Source organism: Pogona vitticeps, chromosome 2, assembly GCF_051106095.1.
Source record: "Pogona vitticeps strain Pit_001003342236 chromosome 2, PviZW2.1, whole genome shotgun sequence".
Lineage (NCBI taxonomy): Eukaryota > Metazoa > Chordata > Lepidosauria > Squamata > Agamidae > Pogona > Pogona vitticeps.
This window is the reverse complement of record NC_135784.1, coordinates 29,422,659-29,449,545: the sequence shown is the minus strand read 5'-3', so window position 1 is coordinate 29,449,545 and position 26,887 is coordinate 29,422,659. Positions and strand designations below refer to the sequence as shown.

The 26,887-nt window shown below is 47.4% G+C and overlaps 1 protein-coding gene across 2 annotated transcripts; it reads right to left on the bottom strand.

Moving 5' to 3' along the window:
- Window positions 1-454: 454 nt before the first annotated feature.
- On the bottom strand, window positions 455-25,996 carry MDC1 (mediator of DNA damage checkpoint 1). Of its 2 annotated transcripts, XM_072989113.2 has the most exons (15): window positions 25,872-25,996; window positions 25,532-25,681; window positions 20,243-20,698; window positions 18,051-18,144; window positions 15,284-16,920; window positions 13,305-13,400; window positions 12,331-12,417; window positions 9,903-10,424; window positions 7,485-7,558; window positions 6,529-7,104; window positions 5,018-5,146; window positions 3,914-4,096; window positions 2,444-2,572; window positions 1,080-1,190; window positions 455-791 (listed from the first exon to the last, which is right to left on the bottom strand). In XM_072989113.2, the coding sequence occupies exons 2-15, from the start codon at window positions 25,668-25,670 to the stop codon at window positions 552-554; spliced, it is 4,473 nt and encodes a 1,490-aa protein (XP_072845214.2). In that variant the 5' UTR covers window positions 25,671-25,681; window positions 25,872-25,996; the 3' UTR covers window positions 455-551. The 2 variants fall into 2 exon arrangements, with proteins under 2 accessions (XP_072845214.2, XP_020669391.3); XM_020813732.3 differs by lacking the exon at window positions 12,331-12,417.
- Between the last annotated feature and the right edge of the window lie 891 nt (window positions 25,997-26,887).

Genomic DNA, 26,887 nt, shown 5'->3' with positions numbered 1-26,887 from the left:
TAAGCAGCACGCTTTGCTTTGCTTTACCCATGGTAAGCCACACATGGGCACAGCCCCTGCATCCACCTTGGGACTGAGGTTTCTACAGGAGGGGTGACTCTTCATTGCTGAATCATATTTGTGTTTCAATAACTTGCTACAGTGAACCGCAGCTCCCTCTTGGTCCTCTGCCTTGTCAGTCATCCAAACACACGCCGGGTACCTTACCCATTAGCCAATGCCACGCACACAGACTTTACCTAAAGAAGCACAGGATTACAGCCAAAGTATCTCAGAAAGATGCCACTATTTACAAGGAAATGCAATTTAATTTTAGTCCATCAAAGCAGAACTGGTGGAAACGCCACAAGAAACTGATTTGATTACTACATTAAATTCTTATTTTTCCCTTGGCACAGAGAGATTCCGTGCCCCCGTCCCCCGGCCTTACAATGCCCTGTTTCAAAACAGTCAGTTTTTTTATATATATATATACCCAGTTTATTGGCAGTGATCTTAAAAAAAATACTATTTACAAGTTTAAGGCAAGGTTGGTAAGCTATATTTCAGGATCAGCGCCGTCTCTTGGCCGTGTTGGGGGGCGCTGTTGGGGCCACCGCCCTCCGCTTGCTGGCCCTGGTGGTGGGAGTGGGGGAGGCACCCACCCCTTCCAGCTGGTGGGCCTCCAGATCAATGCACTGCTGTAACAGGCCTGTCAGGATGAACTCTGAATTGGCGATCGGTATTCCGGCATCTTGTGCTGGTTTGCACCGGGACAAGTCATCCGGACAGGAGACAACCACACGCTTGTCCTTCATAAAAGAGACGAAACCGTCAGAGGGTCTGATGCTCAGAAAGAATAAGATACAGTGGGGTCTCTACTTAAGAACTTAATCCGTATTGGAAGGTGGTTCTCAAGTTGAAAAGTTCTTATGTTGAATCGGCATTTCCCATAGGAATGCATTGAAAACCATTTAATCCGTATCTGCTCTTTTCCGTCCATAGAAACTACAGTATAATCATATCACACACCCCCAAGCCCTTTTTTTATACCCACATTATAACTCGTCCAGGGAGCTTCCGCAAACAATCTCTCTCACCTTATAGGCTCGAGGCATTCTGGGTAAGAAGGTCCCTCCGCTGCATTTCACAATGTCTCTCATGTGCTCAGGCTCTGGCTTGACATTCGGGGTGACGTGGATCTCATAGCCCTGGGGAAAAACAAGACAGGTTCAGGGTGCAGCCTGTTCTCTCTTGTGGGAGAGGGAGCATGGCTAAATGAGGGATCCAAGATAAAAACAGGACAAACAGTAGAGGAAGCAGTTGTTGTGGGTTTTTCGGGCTCTTTGGCTGTGTTCTGAAGGTTGTGTTTCCTAACGTTTTGCCAGTCTCTGTGGCTGGCATCTTCAGAGGATAGCACTCTGTGCTCTGGTGTAGTTGGCTTGGGAGTGCAGTATTTATGGCTGTGAGGTAGGCTTTTGTCTTTTTCTGTAGATGGGTGATTAGTGTGTCTTGTTGTAGGTGTATTGTAGTAGAGGAAGCATCTGATGCTGGGGGCGGGGGGAAATACATGGTGCAGGAACAGATAATGTCCTTTGAGAAGAGTACCTTGCACTCAGGTCTCCTCATCGTGAAAGTGCTGCTAAAGGAGATTATCTGAAGTGTGCTAGGCTTAGAATTAGGACTTTAGCAGCTGAAGATTTCACCCTTTTTTTCCTCCTTGTAGGGCTGCCCCATTTTTCTTTCTGAAAAAAGAACTTTTGACCCAGAGCTAACAAAAATACTTTTTTTTTTTGGAATGACATTTAAACTTTCTCTAGCTAGTATGCTCAGTAGCTGGATTGGCTGGGGAATTCTGGAGCTTGTACCCCTGACCACAAACTTTTTGAAGCTCCACCTAACCGATCCCCACAACTTCCAACAAGGGGAAAGCAGCCAGACAGTGTGCAACAGTCCAGCAAGCTATCAATCACACCATTCCCAATGCTACGGATTTTCTGAATCTTCATGTATATCAACCCCACTCTGTTCCATTCAACCTGAGGGGCAGCTCACTTTACCCTCTCCCTGCATTGCAAGAATTGTCACAATGAACCAGGAAACTCACAATAAAACAAGCATGCTGACTGACATATAGCAGCAGTTCCTAACCTTGGGTCCCCAGATGTTCTTAGACTACAACTCCCAGAAATCCTGGCCAGCACAGCTAATGGTAAAGGCTTCTGGGAGTTTTAGTCTAACAACATCTGGGGACCCAAGGCTGGGCATCACTAGCATGACAGTACAATTACCAGTTATATCCAGAGGTACCAGGGAGAAATGCAAACAGATACAATGATTTCAGTGCCTCCGCTGACAAGGGAAGTGGCAGAAAGGAATTCTTTCTTGCTCTCAAATTCCTGACCAGTTGGAAACAGAGGTGCTGTGGGTGAGACGGGTTGGGGGTTGCTAATTTTAGTCCTACCTGGAAGAGCCCCCCTTCTTGCTGGGCTCTCTGTAATGAGGCTGTGAGGCTGAACCCAAAGTTCTTCTCCTGCTCAGGGTCATGAACGAGGAAGCTGGTTGGCATCAAGAAGAAGGAGTTCTGTCTGCTCTGCAAGCAGAAGGGGGGGCAGAAACATGAAGCAGAGAAGAGAGAGGGAACGGCCACCCCATTTCCCTTAAAATTAAGCTCCTCCATGCACCGCAGCCCATCAACAAAGTCACCCACAGAGAGATACCGAGGAGTTACCTTTCATGCTTCCAAGCCATTATTCTTACCGAGAACTAGCATGATGTAAGGGGTCAGATCAGTGGTTCCCAACCTTGAAATAATATTAGCTGTGGGTCTGACGGCAATTTTTAATATATATTTTAATTGCATTTTAATTGTTCTGAATTTTTATTGTATTTTAAATGTTGTAAGCCGCCCAGAGACCTTTGGGTAGTGTGGGCGACATATAAATAAATAAATAAATAAATAAACCAACCAACCAACCAACCAACCAACCAACCAACCAACCAACCAACCAACCAACCAACCAACCAACCAACCAACCAACCAACCAACCAACCAACCAGGTGTTCGTGGACTGCAACTCCCAGAAGTCTTCACCACCAGCTATGTTGGCCAGGATTTCTGGACTTCTCCACAGAACATATGAGGAACCAAGGCTGGGAACCATTGGACTAGAGGAGTGACGGTGAACTTTTTTGGGCCCAAGTGCCCAAACAAACAAACAAAAAGCAGGCGGTGGAAGGGGGAATCCCAGGCACAGTGCCGCCTCGAGACCCCACTCCAGACCTGCCGCCAGCACCAGCTGCTCCGGATCCTTGCCCACCACCTGTCGGGACGCCAGCAACTGACTCCTCAGGTTTGGCTACCAGTGTGTGGGAGGGACTAGTGATCCGGTGACTTATGGCTCGCGTGCCCGCAGAAAGGGCTCTGCATGCCAGCCGTGGAAGTTGGAAGATCCAGGATCACGTTCCCATTGACCAATGAAATTCAAAAAGTTGATCCCAAGCCGAGGATGCTCTCAATCTAACATACCTTTGGAGTATAAGGTTTGGAAGAAGAGAGCCACCTACGCTACCTGGAGCTCACAGGAGGAAAGGTACGAGATGAACCTAAGGAGTTAAAACCCAGCCCAGGGTTGTCCAGTCCTGGCCACCAGAGGTCCTGCAGATTGGACTGCAGTTCCCATCAATCCTAGGCACCACAGCCAATGGTGAAAGCTCATGGGAGCTACAGTCCAATCACATCTGGGGAGCCGCACATTCCCCGCCCCTGCTCTGAATGTTCCATGCCTGTCTTTTCGAGTCAGGATGGTGGTAAGATATTTTTTTTCCTGGGTGGGAGGTGTGAGTCAAGCAAGACCTCAAGAGTGCCTGTGTCCCCTGAACCCTCCTCCCTTTTGGCAGAATCGTGAGGGAGAGTCCAGGAAAAGCCGCTCACCTTCTCCAGCCAGTCTGGGGTCACGATGGGGATGCCCCGAGCCAAAGCGCACAAGAACTTGACGGTGCGGCGCACGCGGTCGGTCACGAGGTGGGTGCAGTCAAAGACGGACTCTGCCAGAGAGCCGCCCAGCGTGGTCACCACCCGCTCCCCTTCCTCGTCAATCACGCCTGTGAACAGCACCTGGAAAAGAAGCAGTGGCACAAAGTAGCAGAATAAAGTACAGTGGTGCCTCGCTTAACGGGTGCCCCGTTTAACGACGAAATCGCATAGCGATTAACTTTTTGTAATCGCTTTTGCGATCGCTTTGCAATGTTCCCTATGGGGAAAAATCGCTTTGCGATGATTGGTACCATTTTGCTTACCGATCATCGCAAAGCGATGATCTTTTAACAGCTGATTGGCGGTTCCAAAATGGCTGTCAGGTAAAAAAAATGGCCGCCCGCTGTTTTCTGGGACGGATTCCTCGCTTACCGGGCAGTGAAAATGGCCGCTGTATGAAGGATTTTCGCTTAAAGGTGAGTCTGAAGCCCATAGGAATGCATTGAAGGGGTTTCAATGCATTCCTATGGGCTTTTTAATATCGCATAGTGACAAAATCACTTTGCAGTGATTTTTGCTGCACCGATTATCATCGCTATGCGAGGCACCACTGTAGTAGTAGTGGGTGGGGGGATAAACAGATCACCCAGAAGGACACGGCCACTGACTAGCAGGTGAAACAAGGATTTCCTAAATGCTATGAAGCTAAGTTCCCACTTGCCTCGATCTCTGCTCCCTCAATAAAAGGAAACCAACAAAAATGTTTGTGCATCGTCATGCTGCCACTCCCAGAAGCCTTCACCACTTGCTGTGCTGGCCAGGTTTTCTGGGAGCTGCGGTCCAAGAACATCTGGGCACCCAAGGTTGAGAACCACCACCCTACAGAACCCCGTAACCTCCTTGGGAGTTGCGCTCAGCCGTTCGCAACACATTTCCAAGCCGCACAAAGATCCAGAGGTCCCACTTGAATGTTGCCAGTCAGAAGCAGAACCCCCAAAAGCCCTCTTCCACAAAGCCTTGGGCACCATCCCCACCGCTAGGGGAGGGGCGAGCCTTTGGTACCTTGGGGGCAGGTGTGCCGGGGCCCTGGGTTCTCTTCTGCGGCTGAGCTCGTGTTCCCCCCGACTTGCTTTCTGCGCTCTGCAACCGTAGCCGCCTTCCCGAGGATGGAGTGGACTGGGCTGGGGATTCCTGGAGTGGAGGGTCGGAAAGAAACACACAAAAGAACGCATCCAGGCTTAGAAAAGTGCCTCTTTTGGGGGGGACTCCAGCTTGCAAAACCTCCCGGCTAGCTTCTCAGAGCTCTCCGTCTGGGGAAAAGGAACTTTCCCAAGATCTCCCAGAAGCAAACACAAAACCACCTCCAATCATTTAGGTCTGCTGCGTCCTGCCTGTCAAACCCATGCTTATAGGGAGCTATACCAAATCCAGCGCTCAGCCACGGAGCCCCAGCCGCAGGTTGAGAGGCTTCCCGACCTAAGGCCAGCTTGCCCTCAGAGGGCGTTGGGGCCAGGGAGCGGCGGGAGGGCGGTTTTCCTCCAAGAAATATACGAGTTGGACTCCGCAACGTATTCACACACCCCACCTTGCTCCCTTCATGTTCAGCAATGGAACCCACGCTACCTCCACGGGGCTGCCGAAGGGCACCTTAGCAGGAAACAGCACATGGAAAATCTTTCATGTGCAAGAGTTTCGTAGTCCCTCTAGACCACTGGTTCTTAAACTTGGGTTACTCAGGAGTTTTGGACTGCAACTCCCAGAAGCCTTCACCACCAACTGTGCTGGCTGGGGTTTCTGGGAGTTGCAGTTCAAAAACATCCGAGTAACAAAGGTTAAGAACCACTGCTCTAGACTAACCAGTAAGACCCAGAAGGTTCAATTTTTGGACTACAGCTTCCAGAATCCACAGCCAGCAGGATGTTCTGGGACTTAAACAGTCCAAAAAGAGCAATTTCCCCAAGCAGCTCCCCTGTTACACATACACAATATGTGGGCGAGAGACTGTGGCTCATCTATGGGTGCCCTGCTAAATACGGACAGCTCTTTACCAATGGTTTACAATTGCACAGGAGAGCCGGCATGGCAAGGGCCACATCAGCCACCCAAGCCCTATTCAAGCGTTACAGGGAAGCCAGCCTTATCCACACACTGACAGGGCGCTACCTAAGCCCTCTCTCTCTCCACCTTTGCTTTCTTCCTACAGGAGCCGACAGAGAGGTTTCTGTGCACATCTCGGCTGTGCGTGTGAGCGAGCATCCTGGAAAAGCTGGGTTCTTGCCCAGCGCAGCCCACCTCTCCCCGTCAGACTTGGGTGTCGCAAAGGGCAAATAAAATCCCAGTGACATGGAAGAGGGCCAGGCACTCCCCTTGAAGGGTACTGACCACGCCGGATTTGGTAACACCTGAATAGGGCTCTTCAGTTTAAAAAGGGCCCAATGAAGGACCAAACTAAGCTGGGGCAGCGGGAATATTCTCCGTGATCTCTTACGGAACTTTCTTTCAAACTCTGTCTACCCACACGGTTCTTTATTTCTTAGGAACCATGTTTTCCAGGCGCCAGTTCCATGACCCACCTGCCTGGGTTTGGCATCTTTCCCAGAATCCTTTGGGCTTGAAGTGCTGTTTGACCGCCTACCGGCCCGGGTCTGAGGACGTTCCGGCGGCTGTTCTTTCCCAGGTTCTGCGGCCGCCGCCCTCAACTTCCCCCGCCTCGATAGCTCCCTGGTCCCAAGGCTGACGGCTGCGATCGCTGCCTCTCCTTTCAGCCTGCTGGCGGCATCAGAGTCTCCCGGCGAGACCTTGGCTCGGCTCGGACACGAGGCAACTGCAGGCTCCCCGTGCCTGGGCTTCTTCCCGGAGCGGGCTTCCTCCTCCTCGTTGTCCTCCTCCTCCGGCTGTACCTCCTTGGCCTCTGGTTCTCCCATGAACTGCGATGCGCTGCTGAGTTGCCGCAGCCCCCTGCGCCGGGAGAGGGAAGCTGCAGGCTCCCGGCTCCCCCCTGCGTTGCCCAATCCCGCGGGGCCACGGCGACGGAGGCTTCGTCCTTCTGGAACTGAGGCTGGGGACATGGCGGCAGCGGTGGAGGACAAGCGCTGACTCCGCCGCCGCCCAGACACCGAAGCGGGCTCGGGTTTGGCACAGTCTGGCACCTGTAATACTAAAAGTGTTAAGTGGGGTGGGAAAGCTCAGATCCTGCAGTTGACACTGGCTGCAGGAGGCCCACCCACTTCCTCCATGTTGCCATCGTTGGGTCTGGATTCTGGCTGTTGCAGAGCCCTATGAAGGCACTACAGAATCCAGCATCACCAAGGCACTTACAAGAAGATGCCTCGTCACCTTTACCGTGCATAACAGCATTTCACTGTCCCTCCTAAGGCTCTGTGGTGTGCAGTGAAGAGCTTTAGGCTGAAATAGGACAGTGTCTCCCACATCAGGGAAACAGAAGCTCTAATGTCCACTCCTGGAATATGAGTGGGGTGTTACGGAAGCTTCTTCGTTTCCATGGAGGGAAACCCAAACTCATACTCACCTGCTCGGAAACATCCTTTGCTTCTTCCCGGGCTAATGTGGAGCTTTTTTCTTCCAGATGATGATGGACACCAGCTAAGACAAAGAATGGAAAGGAATAAGCTGAAAGGTGCAATACCCATTTCAATCACCAAGGGGCAGTGCTGTTCTATGGAAAGCCACAGGGGTGGGCACCCCACCCCACCCCACCCCTCCCTCCCTCCCTCCCTCCCTCCCTTCCTTCCTTCCTTCCTTCCTTCCTTCCTTCCTTCCTTCCTTCCTTCCTTCCCCACACAAGAAAATAGCTCCTCTTTCAGCACTCTCTCTCAGCAACCCGCTAAACCAGAAGTGCACACTATTGAGCCCTCCAGATGTGCTAAGATTCCCTAGCTGGCCATGCTGGCTTCCAGGAGCTCTCTCTCTCTCTCTCTCTCTCTCTCTCTCTCTCTCTCTCTCTCTCACACACACACACACACACACACACACACACACACACACGACACTTGGAAGGTGAAAAGGCTGAGAATCATGACACTAAAAGACCGTCTTCCCTGGCTGCTTATGCCGAAAATGTGGCACACTACAAATCTGTCATTCCCACCTGGGAATGATGGGGTTTGTAGTCCAAGACAACTGCAAACAACCCGTATGTGAAAGGCTAAGCATATGCCCTGCTCTCTTCCCAGAAGATTTACAGAGCCATGAGTTCTGGTTTATTCAGAATTCATGAAATGATGCAGGCCAGGATCTGCTGGTTTTCCTGGCCCTGTTGGACCAAGCTTCCCAAAAAATTTCTACACTATAGCTCTGACATTCCCCCATCAAGTGAATTTACTGGATTGTGCTTCTGGGAATTGAAGTTTAAAAATGACCACTCACACCATCCTCTGGCTGCTATGTAGCCAAGCACAGATCAATGTACTGGGCAGCATAGCGGAGCATTTTCACAAACACCCTCCATTAAAATCACAGGCAGTCTGTAACCATGAATGGGATCCAGAGTATGGAAAATGCACACACATCCTACTCCCACTGCAACCATTTCTTTTGAGCCCTCCAAAGAAACTGATCAGTAGTCACTGCTGCTGGGTTATGCTGTGGCTTTTCCCTTTAAAAGGAGACTTGTGACACAGCGGTTAAATTGCAGTACTGCAGTCAAGACTCTGGTCGCCACCTGAGTTTGATCCCAACAGTTTCAGGAGCCCAGCTCAAGGCTGACTCCACCTTCCATCCTTCTGAAGTTGGTAAATTGAGTACTCAATTTGTGGGTGGAAAGGGATAATGTGTAGTTTGCATAATTACATTGTTGACCTTCCAGAGAGTGCTTTAAGGGTTGGAGGGGCATATATAAGGGCAAGCTTTGATTTGCTTTTCTGCTTTAATATTTTCAGAGAGCAACCGGAAATATAGCAGCCAGAACATCTTTTGCCCAAGAAACAAATGGAAGTTATAAACAAAGACCTTTCTCTTCAGGCAGGCTTTCATTTAAATGACGAGTTGACCAAGGTGTTTTTTTTTAAGGGATTATTGTATTCTGTTGTTTTACTTGTGCTTTTAATACTACTCTTATTTGTAAGTTTTAATATGGTATATATTTAATCCTTTTTAAATATTGTAATAATTTATTATTTTAGCTTTCAACTTTAGCACTATAATCCTTCAGGAGAAAGGTAAATTTACAGAGGGAGAGAGAGAGAGACACAGCAGAAAGCGCCAAATGTCTTCCTTGTTCAAACTGGGCTGCCCCTTCTAACCTGTACAGGGGGAGAAAAACATATAGGTGCCTGTCCGCATATAGCTATGAGCAGACAAATGGGCCTTGCTATTCATTTTCTACCGACTGTCTTCAGTTGACACATTTCTGTCCCACTTTTTATGTCATAAACTCCCAATGGTGTGTTATGACTCCTCCTGGCATCAGCCTGACAATCAACCGCCTGGTGGGGTAGAGGTGAGGTTGAAAGGGGACCACTAACCCATGACATGTGGGGACCTGAACCCGTCTCCCCCAATTCATAATCCAGTGATGGTGAACCTTTTTGTGCCCAAACAGGGGCTGGGGGGACTCAGCGGGTGGCAGCAGAAGGGGGAATCGCGGGTACGGAGGTACCTTGAGACCCCACTCCGGATCCTGGCCCGCCGCCTGTCAGGGCGCCAGCACCGTGGCTGCAGCCTCCTCCTCAGGTTTCGCTGCTGGGGGTAGCGATCCAGCAACTTATGGGTCACCTGCCCACAGAGAGGGCTCTGTGTGCCAGCTGTGGCACGCGTGCCATAGGTTCGCCATCGCTGTCCTCGTCTAACACTCCAGCCGCTCAATCAACCCTGCTTCTGAGGACTACACCCCTCGGTGCTGCATCCATCCCTCCATCCTGTGTGTGTGCCCCGTTCTGTTTCTGGAAAACCACGTCCCCTCCTCTTCCAAGGCGTCCCACCGGCTCACCTTCCCCACTTCCGGGCGGTGGGAGTCCTGCAGCGCTTCCAGCTTCCGAGGGCTCTGCCGACACTTGCGCCTCGCTCTTGAAGTTCCCCACCACCTCCGGCAATGCCGAGGACTCACTGCTGCTGCTGCTACTGGAAGGAACTGGTACGGAACGGGCAAGCTCCGGTTCTGCTTTCTTCTCTGGCTTGTCTACCCCGCCCTCTGCCACGGTGTGGGCAACGAGCTCTGAAGGCGAAGATCTGAGGGAAGAAGGCTTAGCAAGGGTGGCAGAGAGACGGGTGGCCTGCTGCCCCCTAGAGGCTAAGGTTGAAAGTGCAGGCACTGTGCCCTCCACGTGGAGTCTCCCTCCACCCTCTTCACGCAAGGACTGGGAGATCAATTCTGTCTCTTCCTCCTCCGGGGCAACAAAGGCTTGTGTGGGCTCTTCGGAGAGCGGTTCCAGATCCTGACAAAATAACTGGGTGGCTTCCAGCATGTAAGCACCAGGGTCTTGATTATCCTCTTTTAAAGGGGAGCTGCATGCTGGGGGGTGGGGGGAGAGAGAGGAGAGAGAAGCAAAACACCAGTTCCAATTATCCTCCCTCACAGCCCAGACCCATCTCCCCCAACCTGTGGCCCTCCAGATAAAGCTAGAGCTCAAACAAAGAGCAAAGGCCTTGCATGGAGAACGTCCTGGGTTCGAGTCCCTGACATCTCTAATTTAAGAAGGCAGCAGGCACTGCAATTTTTGTTGTTTTTAAGGCAGAAGAGAGACTGGAGGGTTCCCACAATCAGAGCCCAGGTATCAGGTATAGATCTCAAACTAATATCTTCTAGCGTTGATTACAAGTCCCATCATCCCCTGCCAAGCTGCCTAGGAATGGAAGCTGCGGTCCGGCACACTGGGAAGAGCAGCAGCAGGGTGAGGAAGGCTGGGCTACATGTGGAAACAATCTGCGGCTCCTGTGTCGCAGGATCATACAACTGCAGAACTCAAAGGGATCCCAAAGGTCATCTAGCCCAGCCCCCTGCCAAGGCAGGACATCCCTGCTCTTGACGGAGGAGGCAGACTGCGGTGTCCTACAACTGGCCCACCAGCAAATACTGCTGCCTGAGCCAGCTGCCTCCCTCGAGATGAGCTGCCCACACCCCACTCTCCTTCCCACGGGATCTCCTATGAATCTCATCCAAAGCAAGAACTTAAAAGTCCCTAACTCCTCCCCCCCATCCCCTGCCTGCCTAGTTGTTTGCAGACTGTCTGAGAAAAAAACAAAAAGCAAGGAGAGGATAAAGTGGTGCCTCGTCAGCCTTCCCTTCTTTTTTTCTCTCTCTCTCGTTCAGTGGTTCTGCGTCTCTGACTTTTCAGCCGTCTGGCCTTTCAACGACCAGGACCTATAGCCACTGAATTGGGGGGGTGGGGTGTCGTCTTCCGGGAGTTGAAACCCAAGACGTCTAGAGGGTCAGAGGCTGAAAATCTCCGCTCTAGTTTTCTTTAATCATTCCTGTGGCAAAGACGAGGGGAGCAGAGGCGTCTCCCAGCCGCACAGAAGTTCAGGAAAAATATCCGTACTTGGCCGCAAGCGTTCATTCCTTAGAATCCTCAGACAAAACCATATTGTTTGGAGGCCACATGCATCGAAGTGAGCATGAGAGCACGGCCTCCACCCTTCCAAATGTGGAAATGCAAGTTGCCTGAAGAGGGTGAGATAGTTCTAAATGGACTTTGCACGGGGGGGGGGGGGGAAATCTCCTCTTCACCTGCCCCCCCACAATGCCCAAAGCTGAGATTCAGGCTCAAGTGGAGAGACTACCTGGATGCACCTTCTACAGAGAGCTGGACTTCAATGGGACAACAAGCCTAGGATGCTCACCTCCGCACAGGTGGGCACCATGCTCTTCCTCAACAACTGAAGAGAGGCTGGCTGGACAGCTCAGAGATTTGGGTGTCTGGCTTCAGAACCAGAGGTTGTGAGTTTGATTCCCCACTAAGCCTCCTGGGTGGCCTTGGGCCAGCTGCACATCCCCAGGACATCCCCAGAAGAAAGGAATGGCAAACCACTTCTGAGGACCTTCTCTCTAGAAAACCCTGAATAGGGTCACCGTAAGTCAGAACTGACCTGACCGTGTATGATTATTATTAAAGATCCTAAATCCTCCATAGGTTTTGCTGCGTTATTCAGCGAATCAGACAGAGCAACAGGATTCTGGCCAAAAAAAAGCATTTTCAGTGGGTTCCAAGCAAGACAGGGAGGCATGGATGAGAAATTCCGGGTGATCTCAGACACACTGTACAGCTAGACAGGATGCCCAAGGGGGGAGATCACAAGGTCCCATCATCCACCCAAAATGAACCAGCGGTCCCCTCCACCTCCAGTCCTATGCAGGATACTGTGAAAGCGTCCATTCGATCACAAAGGAGGGCGAATGGAAAGAGCCACAACAGACTCACCTTTCTTAAGCGGGAGTGTGGTTGCCACAGAGGGGGACTGAGGGAGAAATGCCTGCGTGGCCTCCTCTTCTAGACAGGTACTGGAATCTGGGATGGGGGTAGAGGAAAAAGACACCGGGGGGGGGGGGGGAGAGAAGAACTTCATGTCACAAGGACCTAATATCTAGGTAGAATAACTCCAACAACAAAAAAAACAAGAGAAAAGAGTTGAAAGGATGATTTTCCTTAAGGCATTTAAGAAGGGAAGGGAATCAAAAGGCAGAAACCAGAAATCATGATATCGATTCTTCCATGCCTCTCAATCCAGAGGATCACTCTCAAGTCCCTCCCACTCACTTCAAGAAATCTTATTTGTAAAGAACACACTTAAGAACCTCACAGCAGCCCTGTTTGGTCGGGCCAAAGGGATTAGCTACTGCAGAGTCCTGCTTCGCCTACTGGCAAAGACAGATGTGACAAGAAAACCACCAGCTTCTTACAGAACGGATGCTTTCTCCTCCTGTTACTCCTTAGGAACTAGGAATTCATGGAGCCAGTACAGTGTAGTGGCTGCCCTTGATGTGCAACTCTAGGAAGAGCATCATCCAAGCCCCCGCTAAGCCATGAAACTCCCTAGGCCATCTTGGGCCAGCCGCACCTCTCTCAGCCTCCACCTCACGCTGCCTCACAGGGTTGTTGCTGAGAAGTTAAAAGCAGAGGGGACGAGACCCAGTGAGAAAAAGGACAGGACATCCTCCAAGATAATAATCCATTATCTTCCACAGTTACATTCAGAAACAGTCTCATCACCATCTCAACCTTCATCCCACTGCATCCTGCAAGCCTACAGGTATTTGGTGAGGGTAGTGCTTGAAGATCACAAAACACAAGCAAAGTCAGAGTTTCTAAGGGTCCTAAAAGCTGCAGCTCCCAGCACGGAATGTCCTTATTTCATCTTCTGCCAGAGAACCCAGGAATCCTGCAACCCTCTTTACCTGCCACGGTCGTGTTGTGGGCCTTTTCAGGCATGGGGGACGAAGTCTCGGGAGGCAAGAAACACTGCGTTGCTTGGAAAGCCAGGTCAGGATCATCTGGGAGAACGGAGTAGAAAAGGGAAGCAAAATGAGGGAAGCCAATGAACTCTGCAAGGCCCACAGGACTCCCTTATTCAACGCCTTCATGGGCTACCAGCCTTGTTTATTGGCCCACAATTCACTGCACTGGTTATGATCTAACTGGTTGGATGTCTCAGGCGTTTACATATCTGGCTGTGGAGCCAGAGGTTGGGAGTTCGATTCCCCTACTGGGCATCCAGGGAGTAAAGCCAACCTGTGTAGCCTTGGGCAAATTGCACAGTCCCAGAAGAAGGGAATGTAAACCACTTGAGTACTCTGTCCCTGGAAAAATGTGGAAAAGAGTCAACTTAAGTTGGAACTGACTTGAGGAGCACATGATTAGTTATTATGATCAAATGGTTTGCAACTGCCCTGCACAAATGATTCCAAGCTATTTGAAGATGATGCCACACCCAGTTTCTCAGTTCTTCCAGGGAGGCTCTTGTCTTCTTCCGAACACCCCCTTAAAAGTATACTTGGTAGGGACTCAAAAAGAGAAGACACTTTTAGTGGTGGCTCCCAGGCTCCGGAACTCCCTTTGACGAGAGGTTTTCTTGCCCTTTGTCCATTACTGGAAGCTGAACATATTCGTGATCTGATTAGTGACTGAGGATAGTGCTTATTACCAGCTGGGTTCCACTTCTCCCTATGGATTTGTTTTTAGATTATTATTATTTTTTAAATTTGAACTGGGATTCCAATTTATTTTGTTTTATTTGTTGCACTTGTTTGCTACTAACATTATACTTTTTTATTCTACCGTTACCACGTGCCACCCTGAGTTCTATAAGTCCAATCAATAAATCGGATGGTTTCCCCTATTCAGGTGGGACCGTTCAATACTTATACAAGCAAATCAGCGTTACCACGCACAAGATAACAGCAGACAAGGGAGACTCCGGAGATCTGCAGGAATGAAAAATATCCTTAGGACAAACACCTTAAACTAATCTGCCAAAATCCAAAGCAACAAAACAAGACCAAAAAACACCATGTGACACTTTAAAGACTAACTATTATATTTTAATGCGAGCTTTCTTGGACACGCCCACTTCATCAGACATATGGGGAAAAAATGAAATAACGGGTGAAATATTAATTTCACAAGTAGAACACTGTTTCCATATGGGTGATGAAGTGGACTTTGTCGACGAAAGCTCACATTAAAATATAATAGTCTTTAAGGTACCGCATGCTTTTGTCTTGTTTTGTCCTCTTTCTTTGGATTTTGCCTTACACGGGCGGACGCGGCTACCTCTTCCAAAGCTACAACCTTAAGCTAAGGAGAGCCCAGCAAGCAAAGCAAAATGAGAACTGAGCATGCTCAGTGGATAGGAAAACGCTGACTGGGTGTTGGAGGGAGGGAGGGACGGCATTTCCCCGAAATCACAGCCTGGAGGCTTGAACGCTGAAAAAGAAGCATTCCCTCCCACCACAACTTCCCATCCCAGCATGCACTGTTGCTTACCCACATTTCTGCAGCATCAAAAAGGCTGCAGCTGTCGCTAAGCCAGACTCAATGCAACTGGCACAACGCCAGGCACCACCATAGGCAGCCCTCCAGATACCATTGGACTGTCACCACAACACAGAGCCCAAGATAAAGGGATTGCCAGGACTAGAGACGAAACGGGAAAATTCTCCACTCCCTACTGTCTGTCCCATCTTGCTGAAAGTTTTCCCTTATGTAAAAATGGCTTTTAATTACATTGTTGTTTTTGTTGTTGTAAGCCGCCTAGAGTGGTCTTAATTGATTAGATAGGCGGGATATAAATAAAATAAAATAAAAAAAAATAAACAAACAAACAAACAAACAAATAAATAAATAGTACCCCCTTTCTCACACACACACCCCTCACCGTCAGTGTTGCTACCATCATCAGCTGGAGGGGCCTCGTTTCCCTCGGCGCCTGGATACTCATTCCCTTTGCAAGGTTCCTGGCGGACTCTCACTTCTGTCGCAGAAGCCGCCGATTCCCTCCTGGCTGTGCTAGTCTCTCTTGGGACCAACGGCACAGTTGCCTCTTCCACGTCTGTTTCGCTGTCTTGAGCCACGGATTCCTTGTGGGAGGGGGACGCCCCTTCCACATCAGTATCGCTGCCCCCAACCCCATCCGCCACGGGACTTTGAGGGGATCCGACACCAGAATTCTCTAGAAAGCTTCCTCCACCTCCTCTCCCAGGCCCAACACTTGCCGCTTTGTGGCCCTCTTCTGACCCTCCGTTCGGATTTTCAACCTCATCCTCCACGTCTGTATCGCTGTCCACAGAGAGAACGGGCAGGCCTGGCTTTTGAGATGAAACAGTTGTATCCTTGACAACCTTGGGGTTTTCCAAAGGTTTCTTCCCGTCAAAGCTTTGCGACGCTTCACTGACAGCCTCCTGATTCCCCTTAAATTCAACACTGGGACTGTCTGCCTCCACCCCAGGCCCTTGCCCTGGGCATCTACTGTCCAGATGCACAACCCCCTTGAGGGGGATCTCTCCCACGCACGCACTGCTGTCCTTACTGCTCAGAGGGTGGGGCCCCTGCGTCCGAGCAACATCGGAATTCTCCAGCACCAAGTCAGACATTTCCACGTCTGTATCCCCATCGCTGTCCCGAAGGGTCTCCAAAACACCCCCTGCTCCCGACGCATCATCCACAACTGTATCGCTATCCCTGTCACAAGCAGGCTCGTGGGTCTTCAGAGCCCCATCTGGGTTCTTCCTTTTGGGGGAGGCATCATCTACGTCTGTATCACTGTCCCTGTTTTCAAGGAGCTTCTGGACCTTCGCATCGGAATCCCCAATGGCTCCCTCCACATCTGTGTCGCTGTCTTCCTCCTCCTCCTCCTCACCCAGTGGATGGCCTTTGGGAGGTGCATCGTCTTGGTCTTCTCTGGCCTCTCTTACATCCTTGCAGCCACCCTCCTTTTGAGGGCCGGACCCGTGGCCTCCAGGATCTGCCATGCTTGGATTCTCCGTCCCCTCTTCTGCATCTGTGTGCTCCTCCCCATTTTCAGCAGGCTGATGGGTCTGGGGGACATTGGGGTCTTCTACCATCTCCTCCACATCTGTATCGCTGCCCACCTCAATGGCCATTTGGTGATTCTTCTGATTATCAGGCTCTGGATTTACTGACACAGATTCATCCGCGTCGGTGTCACTGCCCACCTCCAGGGTCTTGCTGGTTCCTGGCAGACACCTTGACGTGGATGGCTCTGAGATCCCACCTGTGAACTCCTCATCCACATCAGTATCACTGTCCAGGTGAACGCCTTCTGCCAAAGCAACCGAAGGAGCCTCTTGATTTTTAGCTGTTCTTCCTCCCAAATCCGGCTGGGCTTTTGTTGCAATCTCAGCACCTCCTGACTGTACAGGATTTCTCTCATGATTCAAAGGAGGGACCCCTCCGTTCTCCAAAGAGCCAGGCTCAGCATCCTGGCTTTCAAAGCACAGACGCAGCGAAGGACAAGGCAGCTCACTGACAGAGGCTTCCCCACTTTCGTCATCGCTGTGAAACACAAAAAACAAAGCAAGAAAATAAAAAATAGCGATAAACAACCAGATTCATCCATTCAGCATCAAAGACTCTAGTCCAGGTAAAGCAATGTAAGGTCCAGGATGGGAAAGTTTGGCTTTCTAGAGGCTGCTGCCCTATAATTCCCCTTCAGCCCCTCTAACCAGCATAGCCAATTATGAGGAAGGATGAAAACTGAACTCCAGTAACATCTGGAGGGCTACACTGCCCACGTCTGCCTTAAGTTATTGCTCTCGTGCATTCGGGTTCCCAACCTTGGGTCCTCAGATGTTCTTGGACTAAAACTCCCATAATCCTTCATCTTTAGCTGTATCGGTCAGGATTTCTGTGAGTTGTAGTCCAAGAACATCTAAGAACCCGAGGATGGAAGCCACTGCTCTAATGAGTTCTTTTTAAGTAATTTAATCAAAACATTTTGGAGAAAAACACATTTTCCCTTTTGGTGATACGCATCCATGTTGCAGCTGGCTCCACTTGAGAAGAGCCATTCCCTTGGAATACATGGTTTGCCATCTCCTCTTTTAATATTTATGTTGCAGTAATTTTAAAAAGGGCTCGCCAATAAATTAGGGAATGAAATTTCAGCTTCTGAAAGATGGTTTTAACCCAAGCTATGTAACTAAGTACAATCTGCAGACCAACAAGCCTTCATTAGCGACACTGGCTGCTTCCGGATAAAGTGTCTCCTAGCACTGAGGCATCACTGCTTTTTCTGCTTCATGTAAGAAGCAGAATTATACCACTGGAGACGTTCTTCTATATATGCTCAGCCTGCTACGTTCTCTTCACACCACCAGACATGACGGAGCTGTTTCTGGTAGGGATAAGGAAGGTTCAGTTCAAGCAAGCAATGTGAAGAGTGTCCTGAAAAGCTCTTAAAACACTAAGAACCAATAATTTATTTACTGCTAAGCAAGCATAGCAAAAATGCAGAAGGTGGTGATGACGGCGACAAGCGATGCATAGCTGCTGCCTTATTTTTTCAGGAAATAATCCAATCGTTCCCAAAAGATAAATGTGCCTCTTTTCTTGTCTCCAAAGGATATCTTGACTCAGGATTCGTAAGTATGATCCTCAGATCATTTGCTAAAAAGAAAACATACCTTTCAGGCACAACAGCAGCAGAAGGAGAGGAAAACATGGAAGAGGCCAACTTGAAGGGCCCTCCAGGGCCATCATCGACAGCAGGATCAGACCCTAGCAAAGACAACAAGATTAAATTAAGGAAAAAAAGCAATTGGGGGGGGGATTTCCTCTTTCTTCAACATCACCACCAGCCCTTCCCACTTTTCAGCAAAGGGCCACTGTTTTTTTTCATAGAGCACATGTTTTGCCTTTAATGATGTATGTCACCTTTGTGCACGCATTGTTTTGCTCTTAAATATTGTTTTTAAATGTGGTAAATGGATCTTTTTCTAAGGAGAAAGGTGGGGTCAAAATATTTTTAATAAATGTGTACCATCTTAGGTTGAAACCATGTCCTTTGTGGCTGGACAGGGTGATGGGCAAGTGGGTTTCCAGATGTTGTTGTATGAGAATGTCCAGCCGGCCTTGCTAGCACAGTCCATGGGGAGGCGAGAGTTGGGAGCTGACGTTTTACTGAGGGACCCAATCGTGTTAAAAGATCCCAGGGACCACAGATTCCTTGCTTGAAGAGTTGTTGACGGCCAGCCGTATAAGTACTAAACAGACTAGAAACTTAATTCCACTGCAAAGCAGCATTTTATATATAATGGAATACATCTATATTTTCCTCAGAAGGGCTATTCTATGTCTTGCACTAATGGATCAATATAGAAAGCTATGAAATACATAAATATTCTATTCTATAACTGGTAGTCCGATCCAGATGGGCTTCACAACAACCCCATAATTAAGCCATCAGTTGTAAACTTACTATTTTTTAAAAAAACCAAGCAGAAGTCATCATTTTTAGAAACTTGATTTCTGCGCCTGATAGGAATTTTTTTTGCATTCATATGCACTCCTGAGTATGCATACCCAGAGTCCTGATTATCCTAGCAGAATTACAGGAACATGGGAAGCTGTCTTAGACTGATGCTGCATCTAGGACAGCATCATCAGCTCTGACTGGCAGCAATAATTCTCAAATATTCCAGGTGTGGGGGGTTTATCTTAGCCTCACATGGAAATTCTCCTTATTCCCTGGTGTTCATTCATCCAAGTAATAAGTACAGTGGGGTCTTGACTTAAGAACGGCTTGAGTTAAGAACATTTTGACTTAAGAACCACTCTCGTAGGAAAATATTGACTTGACTTACATACTTAGATTTGAGTTAAGAACTGAAAAAAACCACGTGGGAGGCAGGGAAAGTGCAAAATTTGAACTTTCAGTTAACTGTTGGCCAGTGAAAGGGGTGCCTGTCTGCTTCCTCACTCCTCCCAGCGTTTAGAGAGTGGATTGGGAGACAGTCTTCAGACTGCCTGGACTGTATTTTCCCTGCCTTCCCTGAACCTTTCTTGACCTAAGAAAAAAAGAAACAAAATATCCCCCTCTAGTGGTTGAAGGAGGAATAGCAGCTTCCCATTAGTTTCTATGGACGGAAAACAGCAGATACGGATCAAATGGTTTTCAATGCATTCCTACGGGAAATGCAGATTTGACTTGAGAACTTTTTGACTTGAGAACCGCCTTCCAATACGGATTAAGTTCTCAAGTCAAGACCCCACTGTAATAGGGAAAGGATTTTTTGGAAACTGATGAATGTTCTGTCCCATAATTCAGCCGCAACCCCCCCCCCAGCCCAAAAATGGCAGGACGTACAGCAACTCCCTCACCTCCGTGCCATTTTTGTGCTGCTCATCTGTGTCCCATTGCATGGTGGGAATCGTGAGGATTCCCTGCAATTCACAATGCTGCTGGGGGGGGGGGGCGCGAAGATGGAGGCAGCCTCAGTTGGAACTCATTCCCCGCCCCCATGACCCACTGTGAGTTGCAGGGAATCCTTGTGAGTCCCAGGATGCAGCTGGGCACTTGCCTAACATTTCTGAGAAGCTATGCTGGAACAGCATAGAGATAAAGGCGCTTCTCTACTTCCTCCCAATTTGAGGGCTGCCGGTTTCATAACACGGCCGGTGACTTTCCACACTGAATTACGCGATTAGGGGTTTGTCAGTTCTGAAAACCCCATCCCTAACCACCAGGAGCAAACTCTGTTGAGCTTCTGGAACCAGACAAGATGGCTGCGTGCAAGAAAGCATTGTGCAATACGAGAGCAGAGATTTTGGGGGCCTCCCAAATCTAAACCTCTTCTCCTTCACAACCTTCACCTACCGTTCTTCCTGCCAGCCCCGTTCACCACATCCTCCCCTTCTTCTTCCTTGTCTGAATCTTGGACGAGGACTCCTTCCAAACGCAGCCTCTTTCCCGGTGCTGGCGTCTCCTCGATGACGAAGGCACTGGCATTTGGCCTCGTCTGAGTGGGTGGCACCTCCATGGACTCATCGGAGGATTCAGAGGCGCCCCCCGGGGCAAGGATGAAGTACTGGCAACCCACGTCCCCAAAGAGCAAAGCGTCCCCATCTTGAAGGCTGTACCGGACTTCCGGCTTCAAGATCAGACGCTGGCGTCGCGTTTTATTGAGGCTGCCTTTGTCGTACAGGAGGTGGGGCCCATCTGGGGAGGGGACTTCGATCACGGCATGATTTTTTGAGACCGAAGAGGCTGGCAAGCAGATTTGGCAGCTTTCCAAACGGCCAATCACATTTTCCCCAGGATAGATCCAGAAATCTAGAAATGAGAGAGAAGAAATTATGTTTAATGGAACCCACAACGGAAGAGCTGTTTTATTTGAACGACTCCCTGTATCTTATGTTGCTTTTGACTCCCTTTTGGTTTGGTTTTGAACTCAGTTCTTTGGTTATGCTTCAAGGAGCCTCATGCCACAGTGGTTAAATTGCAGTATTGCAGACAAAACTCTGCTCACAACCCAGGTTCAATCCCTCGTAGCCGGCTCAAGGTTTACTCAGCCATCCATCCTTCCAAGATTGTTACTGAGTACCCAGCTTGCTGGGAGGGCACTGTATAGCCTGAATAATTAAACTGTAAACCTTATATGCTATGGGGCAGTATATAACAGCACATTTTCTTTTTGCCCTTTTTCTCTCAAGGTACATTTTTACTGTGATGGGTAAATTATTTATTTAATGGTTATTACTCTACTTTGTTCCTGTGAGTCAAAAAGGCAGAATAGACCTCTACAAAACCCATAATCCCTATTTTTTCACACCTCCACTCATCCTGCTTCAGTCCACAACATTAAAGGCAGCTGGGCTTATTACATGAATAACTAATCTGACACTAGCCTCACCTTATTGGATTATATAATTCAGGATGAATCAGAGGTTGATGCTAGTTGAAAGCAAATCAACTCTCCTGGAAGCATCTTAAATACATACAAGGTGTGATTATATAAACCAAGGATAAACCAATGTCATCTGGTCACTGCAGAGCTAAACTCAAATTTTTATCCAGGTAAGGCAAAGGGTTTACCCATCAGTTCATTCCTTTAAAAAATAACAACAACAAAGTATTTTCAAATCGTATATATTTTGATACTATGTTCCTCATCCAGATTTTCTATCATACATCATATACAATACATATTCTTCAAACATATAGCATTAAAAAAATTAAGTACATATAGACGTGTCCTTTTTTGAGATTTCCGGAAGCTTTCAGTTAGTTAGGACGTATGCTAGAGAGGACTATGGGATGTCCAATACCCCCCAAATTCCCACGTTCTGGAAAGAGCAAATGAAGGGGTTCCTGATGCCGATGCACAAGCCAACTGCTCTCCATCTCTGCTGTGTGATTAGTATGCGTTCTGAAGTCAGCCCCGCATGCACATGCGTGAATGCATGTGTAGGGCTCCTTCCACGGGATGCAGACTGACGGACTGACTGACCAAAGTCTGTATCTCTATAGAGGAGGCTACAAATATGCAGGAGCCTCTCTGGATTGATTCCAGTTATACATCAGCCACCGGGCAATGCTAGCAAGATGAGGAGACCATCATGCATTCAGTACCCAGAGGTACCAAACACTGGAACAGGGATGAAGTTAGGGCTGGGAAAGTTGTGGCCCTCAAGATGCCATTGAACCATTTGGCACACCTAATATAAAGGGTGCTGTTTATATGTCAGTTTTGGCTATATATGATATGGCTAATCCTCTGAAATATGCTTTAGCTATGTCCCAAATCGTTTGGAGGGATGTTTCCTCTTTTTTATTTTCTTCGAAGAAGAATTCCATTTCTTTTTTAATTCTTTCCACAAATTCTTTATCCTCCAGTATTCCCTGGTTTAAGGTCCATCTTCTCTTGCCTTTTTTGTCCTTTCCACCACATTTTCATTGGATCATGATGTGCCCAAATATTGGTTTCTATTTCTACTTCCTGTATTTCGGTTTTTAATTCTGAGGATAGCCAGATCACATCCATTCTCAACCAGGATTTATGCCTATTTGAGTAGAAGGTAAATTGAGAGTTTTTAGTATTTGTTTCTCTCCATAATCCTAGTTCTTCTGCCGTACAAAAGAAATTTTTTGGAAATCTTTTCCTTCCCTTTTCCCCTTTTTTACCACTTGTAGTCAAATCTCTCATCTACAATTGCATTAAAGTCTCCTAGTATGCATATTATTTTTCCAATATTGTTTTATATAGCTTGCGACTGAATTTTTCAGTAAAGCCTTTACTTTTAAAAGAATGTCAGCTTAAGCAGAAAACTCACTTTACTGTCAATTTCTCTAGCACAACAAACTTCCAATCACTCTTGGGACAATAAACAGCAAATGTCAGCAACCTCTATAAACCACAGAAAAGCTAGTGGCTCTGGTGCATCATAAACAATGCATTACATAGGCATCCTTCAGTCTCGAGAGACTATAGTAACATGCTCTGAATCGAGGAGTTCCAGAGCATGAAGCCTGGGTAAAGTAATATGGAGGATAGGCTGTTACCCAAGCAGCAGATCCCCCCCCTCCACATCACTGAAATGGTCCAATGGAAAGGCCAGGGCCAATACAACTGGTTCCAGCAACGTTGCAGGAGTTGGCAGAACGACACGAACTGCCTCTGGGACTCTGGCTCCGGATTTTGCCTCAAGGTTAACTCCTGAAGCCTTTTCCATGAGTGGATATAGCCACAGTGCAGTGAGAGGTTTGAAATTGTAGTTTTCCTTCTCCTAGATGGGCTGCCTTCCAGGGCTGACAAGCCCCACCTACCCAGCCTGCTCTTTAAGAGTGCAGAAGTATGATCCAACCCTTTGAACTTTCCTGCCTCCCAGGTGTATGCAAATCTAATTGGCTTTCCTACGCATATGCATATGGTTACAAAAATATATATACTGTAACAGCTTCTAAGTGAACCATCAGCAAAAGGGTAACCTATATAAAACACTTATAGCTGGACTCTAAGCATGTTTCCCTCATTTAAGCGGGCCACCAAAAGTAAAAGCACAATAGCAAAGCGGCGAAGACATTTTAAAAAATATTTTATTATAACAAGACAGTTCAAACTTTAAATAATAATAATGGAGGACAAGTTGGAAGATACTGGATATGTTGCTCTCACTTTTCAGCCCCCCATGCTGCCATAACGAGCAAGGATAATAGAACCGGATGATTTCAGTATTCTGTTTTTCCCTGATGAAGGACCAGTGCAATTAAAAGGATCTCAGCCACACTAGAATAATAATTTTTAAAAACCTTTCCTTTTTTTTCTTTTTCTTTTTCTTTTTTTGCTGGTGGCCACCTTTGGATTTTTATGGTCCTAGAGGAATATGAGAGGATATAAAGGAAATTGTGATTGAACCTCTGTAAGCTTTCCATGGTTTCTGTAGCATAAACAGGGGAGGATCAGATCACAAGTAACAGAATAGTGTCAGATTTTCTAAATTAAATTGTTTAGGGAAATATTTATCTCACGCATACACCAATAAGGGCATTTCTGATGGGTTTTTAACGGTTTGCTTGTTTTCTGCTTTGCTTTTTCCCCATTTCCGAAGGGTATTGCATGGTTTGCTTGCTTTCTGCTTTGCTTTTTTTGCATTTCCGATGGGTCTTGCATGGTTTGCTTTTTCTTTTGCCCCCCTTCGGCCGGAACGGATTAATCCCATTTCCGATGGGTCTTGCAGTGCTGTTGTGGGATTTTTTTTGTTGGTGATTTTTTTCTTCACTAGGAACGGATGAATTATATTTCAATGCATTCCTATGGGAAATGGTGCTTCAACTTATGACCATTTCAACTTATGACCATCTTCCAGAACCAATTAAGTTCGTAAGTCGAGGCACCACTGTAAATAATAATAATCATGTGCCCTCAAGTCAATTCTGACTTATGATGACCCTTTTCAGGGTTTTCCAGGAAGAGAATACTGAGGAATTACCATTCCCTTCTTCTGGGAGCACCCTGGGATTGTGCAGCTGGCCCAGGGCCACACAGGCTGTCTCCACTCACAGGAAGCCCAGTGGAGAATCAAACTCCCAACCTCTGGCTCTACACTCAGATGCCTAAACCACTGAGTGATCCAGCCAGCCAGCTGTAAATGTGATGCGATAAAGAAATATATTTGTTTGGATTCAATCCAATAGAAACTATTCTCCAGTTCAATAAACCTAGGACTACAACTTTATCTTTTATAAGTCCTGCCTATCTTGAATTTTTCCTAACCGTTTTAACTTGTTTTCAGCCCATCTGTGCTCTCCAAGTACTTTACAGTTAGCATTTGCACCACAAATGCCTCATTTCACCAAAGGAGCCCCTTTGTGGCTATAATTTGCCCTTTTCCGAAGATCCATCCCCGAAAGGAACTTGATATACTTACTTTCCAGAGATGTAGCCCCATATGTCTGTGGCAGCAAAAGCAACAAAGAATTCTGTGGTGTGAACAAGTTTATTTTGGCACAAACTGCTATTTTCAGTATATGCCAAATAAAAAGTGTTGCTCTTTAAGATGCCGCAAGACTCAACTGTTTTTTGTTTTATTTCCTCTGAGAACTGTTCTGAATTAAGAGGCAGCAAGAAGCATGTCGACCGCAGTGCCTCACTAACAGAACCCACAAGATTCAGCATACGAAGAACTAGTTTTAATCCATTATATTATCATTGTTGTTACTGTGTACTGTCAAGTCCTGTCTGACTTAGGCAGCTGTAGGAAACAGTGACTTCCAAAAAGGTCCTGTCATTCACAACCATGCTCAGATCTTGCAACCTCAATGCCATGGCTTCCTTGACAGAGTCAATCCATCTTACACTTGGCCTTCCTCTTTCCCTAATGCCTTCAACGTTTCCCAGCATTTCCCCACATTATTACCTGCCCTTATTGTTCTTCAAGAGTGAAGAACAAGAGACTCTCCAGATACTGTTAGGCTGCAGCTTCCATCACCTCTGATCACCAGCTACATGGGTTGGGAACGAAGGACAGTTGGAGCCCAAAACCTTCTGGACCATCCCAAGTTGTCCACACATCAATCTAAAGGCTTAACTAACCTAACAAACCAGATATGGGGAAGCAGTGAGCACTCCTTTAGGTAGAGTGCAAAGGCACAAAGGAAGATCATTACCTTTCTCCGGGCCATACTTGTTGCTCAGAAGGTGCAGGCGACCCACAGGCTTAGGGGGCTCCCCGGAGTCTCCAGCCCCATTGGAAGAATAATCGGGATCGTCTTCTCCATCCCAGTCCAAGACCTGCGTCTGATCCATTCTACAATATTCTGCAATAACAAGTGAAATTACAACTGCACGGTGGTGCAGGAGGATCCCTCCGCCCCTCTCTTGCCATATCCCAAACACATCTACTTTCTTCCCCAGTTACACCTCCCGCATTACCCCCCAATTTCCAATCCTTCTATTTAAGGACCTCCCCTTTAAATCTGAAATACACGTGGAAATAAAGCCACTTACAGGAGATGCAGGAGCAACTTCATCTCACCCTTCCCCCAACGGAGCAGCCTAGGTCCAGAAGCCTACCTTCACCTGTCCCGCCCCTTTTCCCGGGAGACAATTTCCATTGGCCCTCCCTTTTGCCATTTTAAACAATTTCCCTTGCGCGATTGGTCGATTCATTGAACAGAAGACGGAGAGTAAACGGCCCTCCAGGAGATCCAGAAAGTATAAGAAACGAGAGGATGACCACAGAGAGGAGAAACGTCGGGCTAGAGAGGAACCAGCCACCATAGAGCTGTTTTTCAAGCTGGGCTGAGTTCCACCGCTAGGGCTCGCTTTGGAAGCCATTTTATTCAGAGTCTGGAGGGTTGAGGAAGTTAATGTTGCTGCATAAAGAGATCCGTCAATGAATTGTAGTTTTCGAAGAAGTAATCGTGTTTGTCTGTCTGTTCAAGCATTTTAGACAGGAAAAATCGAACAAAAGACACAGCTGACCAGAAGTTCTGGCATCTTATTCACTTATATAGTCTTAAATACTAGCTTTTAATGTTATAGGTAAATAATAATAATAAAATAAATAATGTTATAGGTTAATAATAATAATAATAATAATAATAATAATAATAATAATAATAATAATAATAATAATAATAATAATAATAATAATAATAATATAACCACTTCTTTGTCTTTTTTATTTTTTTTATTTTGTTATTACCTATCATGCTTGAACAGACTAACATGGCTACCTTTTCTATAGCTACAAATATTTTAATATGAATTTTATATCCCATTTCAAAATAATCTCACTTTTCATGTCTGAGGAAATGGACTTGATCCACAAAAGCTCACATTCAAATATAGTAGATTATCTTTAATGTGCCACTACAATTTACCTGTTGCATTTTTAATAATAATAATAATAATAATAATAATAATAATAATAATAATAATATATTGTCATTGTAAGTATATACACATACAACGAAATTCACAGACACCCAGAGACCAGACACATGCACACACATAAAATT

Coding starts and splice junctions, on each gene's coding strand:
- MDC1 (XM_072989113.2), bottom strand. CDS start 25,670: ATGGATCAGACGCAGGTCTTGGACTGGGATGGAGAAGACGATCCCGAT. Junction 18,145..20,242: donor CGGGGCTGGCAGGAAGAACG/GTAGGTGAAGGT, acceptor TGTCTTTGCTAG/GGTCTGATCCTGCTGTCGAT. Junction 4,097..5,017: donor CCGGCACACCTGCCCCCAAG/GTACCAAAGGCT, acceptor CTTCTTTTCCAG/GTGCTGTTCACAGGCGTGAT.